General features: G+C 39.8%; 1 protein-coding gene across 1 annotated transcript in view; it reads right to left on the bottom strand.

The window, feature by feature from the left end:
* The window catches only part of LOC138040888 (small VCP/p97-interacting protein-like), a 5,458-nt gene extending 1,396 nt beyond the window's left edge, over nt 1–4,062 (bottom strand). Inside the window, exons 1-3 of the mRNA XM_068886596.1 lie at nt 3,904–4,062; nt 2,727–2,777; nt 2,018–2,128 (exon numbers count right to left, since the gene is read on the bottom strand). Of these exons, the coding sequence (XP_068742697.1) occupies nt 2,018–2,128; nt 2,727–2,777; nt 3,904–3,960 (219 nt within the window). The 5' untranslated portion in view covers nt 3,961–4,062. The remainder of the gene's footprint in view (nt 1–2,017; nt 2,129–2,726; nt 2,778–3,903) is intronic.
* Between the last annotated feature and the right edge of the window lie 2,515 nt (nt 4,063–6,577).

Consider the following 6,577-nt stretch of genomic DNA (forward strand, 5'->3'; position numbering starts at 1 on the left):
GGTTCCCCATTGACAAGTAAAATCGTCTCGCGTTAGACAGAGTAAAATCTATAAGTGGCACTCTTGGGAGTGAAAGGGTTAATGGGGACATAGTTTTTGAGTGAATCTAGCTGTTGTTAACCCTTTCACCCCCGTGGGGTTCCCCATTGACGAGTAAAATCGTCTGGCATTAGACAGAGTAAAATCTATAAGTGGCACTCTTGGGAGTGAAAGGGTTAATGGGGACATAGTTTTTGAGTGAATCTAGCTGTTGTTAACCCTTTCACCCCTGTGGGGTTCCCCATTGGCGAGTAAAATCGTCTGGCATTAGACTGAGTAAAATCTATAAGTGGCACTCTTGGGAGTGAAAGGGTTAATGGGGACATAGTTTTTGAGTGAATCTAGCTGTTGTTAACCCTTTCACCCCCGTGGGGTTCCTCATTGACGAGTAAAATTGTCTGGTGTTGGACAGAGTAAAATCTATAAGTGGCACCCTTGGGAGTGAAAGGGTTAACATCGTTCAACAAAATTAAACAGATGTTGAATCAAGTGTTGAAGCTGTTTGCCCAGGCCATTATAAATTATTATGAGCTCACAACTGAGATAGAGTGAACCAATCAGAATGCTAGAGAAACAATTATCTGTGATTGAACATTGCATAATACAGTGTAAGCCTTCTTCCCAGATAAGCATGTATAAATAAATGAACTTATAAATTAAAATAATACAACAAGATGTCAGTCTTGGCACTACCTAATGCCTGTACTTTGAAAGAAATTATTGCCCTTGCAGTTGTGTGGAGCACAAAAGATCCTCAGAATGCATGCCAAGGGTTTTTGACTGGAGGTATATAAAATAATAATTATTATTTACAAGACATAAAAAATACAAGAAACTGAGACCAACTCCAGAAGTTAACAATGTAACTTAGTTTTGCACTTCCCATGTACTTTTAAAAATGGTTGTTTCCCACATTATGATAGCAACACAGTCTTGAATTCACCACCAAAAGATAAAAGTGGAAAATGTGCATGAAAGTTAGTCTCTGCCGAAGGAGACCATTACAAACCTGTGAGAGCCAACCACTAGACGTGGTTTAACACTAATTAAAAACTACTTGGTGGCTAACTAAAGTATTTACAAAATCAATATTGCCCTTTTAGGAGGGGGAGGAGAGGACTGAGCATAATGTTTTTGAGTTAGAGAGTAGAACAAAGCATGTGAAATGGCTTGACCTCAACGATTTGGCTTATGCCCTGCAAACTTGCTGAGACCTTATAAAAAACATCAAGGTACACTATAGCTATACAGTTCTATACATGTAGCTGATGCAACTCCAAAAAGGAGATTGCCAGCCAATGTTGTCTTGAGGTCAACAATACTATACCTGCCAAGTGTCATGTGCCTAAGGCGTGATTGTCAAGCCTGCGGACCAAAAACCTCTATGTCATACCTATACACACCTAGGTTCCAATTTTTCACGCCTGGTAGAAACGCTAGAGTCATTACAGCATTGACCGACACATTTTTAAAAATAATTATATTAAGTTATTAAAGAAACTGAAACCAATGAGAGAAAATAAAGGTCCATGTGAATAATCGACTTTCTCCAAATTCTCTTATTTTCAGTAGGGAAAGTCACTGGAGATGAGATGAGAAGTTGTAGGACTATTTCCCATTTCCGGTAGTGGTACTAAATTTGGTTGTGGTTCCATGCAACCACAAGCTATGACTTGTATTATCTTATAAAGTATTCAAAGCATCAATCAATGTACTGGCTCAACGAAAGTCTTTGGAACATCTTCAGAAGTCTTCGGACATCTTCGGATATCATCGGAGCCCTACAAATAACCCTGGCACTCACAGGAGAAATTAAAATGTCAAGCCTATAAATTAAATTAAGTTCGCAGGTATACAGCACCTGACTTTCATTAACTGAGAACTGTTCCCCATTTGTAAGAAAATATTAACTTAAAATAATTATTCTTTTCTTATAAAATTATCATTACAATTATTAATAATAAAAATTTCTTATGACCTTCAATCCCCCTTCAGATGGACCCTGCTTCAAGGCCTCTTTCTCAGCATCTTCTTTTCTCTTCTGCTGTTGCTTAAGTCTTTCTGGATCCTTTACCCCACGACCCTCAGACTGTTAAAAAACAAGCAGTATGGTATTAAATCTATTCCTCACAATTAAAAGATGCTCAGGGTCCTTAAGAGATCTGCATGTATGTCTCTACAACAAATAAAAGCAAGCTCCACTTTGCAAGAATGCATGCTTTCCATACTGTCTGTCCCCAACTTTTGAAGACCCTTTTTGTAAGCCAATAGCTCACAAATGCAATATCTCTTCCTTTAAACTCTTCCAGCTCGTCCAAACATGTGTTTTAAGGCTTTTCGCGACTTCAGGGCCAGAAAAAAATATTATTTGAAACCTGACTCTTCTGGTTCAATTTTCCCCACCCGACACAGGCAACGGTCAAATCCCCCACTTCCTGGATGGGCACAGAGGATAGTCAAATGCCCGGGGTTTGCCCGGGAAGGGGGTGGGGGGGTTGTTGAAGTTTCAATTTGATCAGTGCATAACAATTAACTATTTGTAAGTTCGACAGAATTAAGACAACAAAAGACTAACTGTAAAATTTTCAACTCAAATCTACTTCATTTTTTCCCCATCACTAACTAACACCGTAATTTACCCCTAAAAAGGGAAAACATTCAGACTGCCATAGAGAGATTTTTTATACCTGTTGCTGCCGTCTCAATGCTGCTTCTTCTTGTTGTCTTCTTCTAGTTTCCTTAAGTGTGTTATAGAAAAAGAACGTCTAAGCCTAAGGACATGGCACCAATTGGAATGTCATAATGATTACAATCATTAATATGCCAAATTTAAACCACTAAATTTCAACTACTTTTCTCGAACATAACATATCTGGTATTAACAAATGTAACCAGACTATAATTATTGCATATTCATAACCACTGTGATTTCTTTCAAACACAAATTAATAACACTATCTGAATTAACAAACAAACATGCAAAATTATATGCCAGCATCATTGTTCTAAATATTAATGCGCCAATCAAATCGAAACTTCAACATTACCCCTTCCCGGGCAAACCCCGGGCATTTCACTATCTTCTGTGCCCGGGTAGTGGGGAATTTGACCTTTGCCTGCGTGGGGTGGGGAAAATTGAAAATTGAACCGGCAGTGTCTGGTTTCAAATGATTTTTTTTTCGGGCGCCGAACTCGCTAACATCTATAAAACACGTGTTTGGACGAAAGGAAGAGTTAAATTAAAGAAGAGATGTAGCACTTGTGAGCGATTGGCTTACAAAAAAGGTCTTCAAAAGGTCTTTATTAAAGACAGAAGGAGCCGACGACGATTGTTCTTTAGTAGGGTATGACAGACAAATCCGACGATAGGGGGACGGGAATTTGAACGATCTAATCTTAAAAAGTTTAAATGCCCGGGCGGGGGATGTTGAAGTTTCGAGCTGATCTGCGCATAAGCTTATACTAGCAGGATGAAGGATGTGCAATGAAGGCAAACCTTATTCACGCATGATTTTGCTCCAACAAGTCTCCTCTGACTCCAAGCAATTCAATTTTTTCCCTTGTAAATTACCGGTAATGTAAACGGAAACAATAACATTTTGAAATCGTTTCAATATTATGGTTGACACGTTCGATGATCATAGTACTTTTGGTCTTCACAGTTTTCCGAGCGAAACACAGCTGCCTTGCATTAATTGTTTCAGTGATGTTAATTTTCCTTGGTTTAATTTTATTTATCCTCGTACCTTTCAGATTTCTGCTAGGATGGTTGAGGAAAACTTAACCTTGATCGACAAGCTAGCTAGCCTCCGTTCAAACTCAGTTTTCATAGGCACAGCGAAAATAAAGCTCAAATTTACTCACCGGGTCTGGATTTTCAACTTCGGGTTGTGGACTCAAGCAATCCAGACAACTGCCCATTATTTCAACAGATAAAATGCAAACTGTTCAATCGAAGACAAAAACAACCATCGCGAAAATCGAAAGGCGTTCCTTGCAGTGGCGCAAAGGCTTCATGTGGTTGTGTAAGCAAACATGAAGTGTACCATGTACCCTCGCCTCAGTAGCCCAGTCGGACACAGGCAGGTTTGTCTGAGTCTGAAAATGGTATCACATTTCTCGTGGAAATCATCTTGTTCTTGTACTTGCTTACAACGAAAAAGACGTGAAACAGCTGAGCAAATCACAGCAAAAGTGGTAAAACACAGGACAGGTCGCAGATCAGATAAAATTAAAAAGCTTCCTCTCCCCTCTACCACCACTACCCCACCCCCCTCCCCCCCCGGCCCCTGTCCACGGCCCCTCTCCATGCTACGGCCCTGTTGGACAAGTTGTGATTTTATCAACTGTTTCAAAATTGAGTAAATAATACTCAGACGCTTTTACGTTATACAACATATCTCAGTACCCTTGTTAGGAATAGATCATGTATTGTGCTTCGGACAAAAAAAGTGAAATTTATTGCTTTTGAAATGGTGTTTCCAATGTTCATTTTCAAGTTAATGTTACTTTATTTCAGTATGTTCAGTGGTTTATTTTTTGTCCAACCGATTTCGTTAATCTATTTCTTTTCAGTGTGTTCAGTTGTTTACGTCTCTGTCTAACGGATTTTTTTTATCAATTTTTTTTTCTCCGACCGTGACACGCTTTTTTTAAAATTATTATTGTAATCAGCGTATGCTCTCTCGATGAGCACACTGTGCTCTTAGAGGAAATATTGAAATAAATATTGTTAGTGCCGGTATTTTGATAGTTTGTGAGTCAGTGCTATCAAGGAAACCTTCGCAGGAGCATAACCAGGATCAAGCTGAAAAGGTCTGGTTTTACGGGAAAATCAATCAAAAAATAATTCGGTCTGTAAAAAACGCCGTTACACAAATACGCTGTACGGTCCTAGTCATGGGCTCCTTTTTTTTGGCCATGTGCATATGGAGTTTTTTTCGGGGGGGGGGGGGGGGGGGTGTAACAACACACAAGTCAAGTCAAATCAAGTCAACCTTTATTTATCCACGGTAAAGGTTGACTTGACTTGACTTGACTTATACTTGTGTGTTTTTACTTTTTGGGGGAAAAAAGTGGAAGAATTAAATTTCTTCTTCCCGAAGTTTGAAACAACAAGATAATTCCGGATAGAATCATTCCTGATAAACTCTAATTACAGTACCATTTCCCTAGTTGGTATTTTTACTTCTTTTATTCGGTGATACAAAACTACAGATAAAAACAGCTAAAAAATTACAGCAAATGAAATATGTGACAAAAATATAAATATAAATATAAATGTGTAAAATCGTCTTGACATGCATCCAGGCGACTCACTCTCTTCATACTGGATTCGTCTTTGGAACACGATTTAAACTCAGCAATGTCCTCTCAAAAACCCCAAAGATCGAAGCAGAAGTCGCTCTTTTCCTTTGTAAGGCCCCAGGATAGTAAGGCGAACGTCGAGGATGAAAAAGTAGAAATGTCTTGTGCAGCAAAAATGCCAGAGAGGAGTTCTTAGAGCGCCAGGATTATGCTGCTATTGATTTTATTGAGACCTATCGAAGCATTTTGTTCCCAGTTACCTCTACTTGGAGATAAACGAAAATCAGCCAAGAAATCATTTCCTTTAAGTTCTACGGCAACAGGAATAGGTCCTTCAAGTCGGGGTGGTTTGATCGCCACCCGTGGCTGCACGAACAGTGAAAGTATGGGTGCTGTGTTTTGCCGACTAAGTCTTAATACGATCTCAAAGGCAACTCAGACAGTCTAGCAATAGTGACAACAAATTTACTTTGATGACTCTTACAGATGAAACATACGGTTTCATGATTCAGGCCAGGCCTTGTTTTGTTACGTATTTTTTCAATATCCATTGGTTTGCCGAGGCAGTGTTGAAAATACTAATGAACTGGCTCAAAACAACTGTTGTGCTTTCGTTGAGCAAGACAGTCGATGATTTTTTGTAACTCCTGCTAGATTTTTATCCGTTCCGCGACGCGAGGCCTATGGACCCGTCGCGGAACGGATAAAAGTTCACTGTTTCTTTGTAAAAACTGTTGGAACCGTTCCAGTTTTTGTCGGGCCCGTGCCATTTTTGCTCTGTCGTGTAAACGCCCCTCTAGATAGGCGCCTATGGTCCCGTAGCGGAACGGATAAAAGTTCACTGTTTCTTTACAAAAATGATTGGAACCGTTCTACTTTTTATCGGACCCGTGCCATTTTTCCTTTGTCGTGTAAACGCGCCTTAAGAATGCGCTGTTGGAAGATGCTTGTTCACCGGCTTGGAGCAGACTTGACGCATAGAGAAGGAAAAGAACTGGTCCTAGGCAGCTTCCTTGTGGGACACTGCGATCAAGTTGGTAAGGTTTGGAGATCTCTTCTTCAAGAAGAACATGCTGCTGCCGTTTACAAAGGAAGGACTTGATCCACTCCTTAGCATTGCCAATGATACCGAAATCATTTTCAAGAATGTCCAGCAAGATCGTGTGGTCAATGGTATCAAAGGCAGTGCTTAAATCTAGGTGGATAAGTAGAGTGACCTCCTGCCTGTCCA

The sequence above is a fragment of the Montipora capricornis genome, chromosome 3 (genome assembly GCF_036669925.1).
Source record: "Montipora capricornis isolate CH-2021 chromosome 3, ASM3666992v2, whole genome shotgun sequence".
NCBI classification, from domain to species: domain Eukaryota; kingdom Metazoa; phylum Cnidaria; class Anthozoa; order Scleractinia; family Acroporidae; genus Montipora; species Montipora capricornis.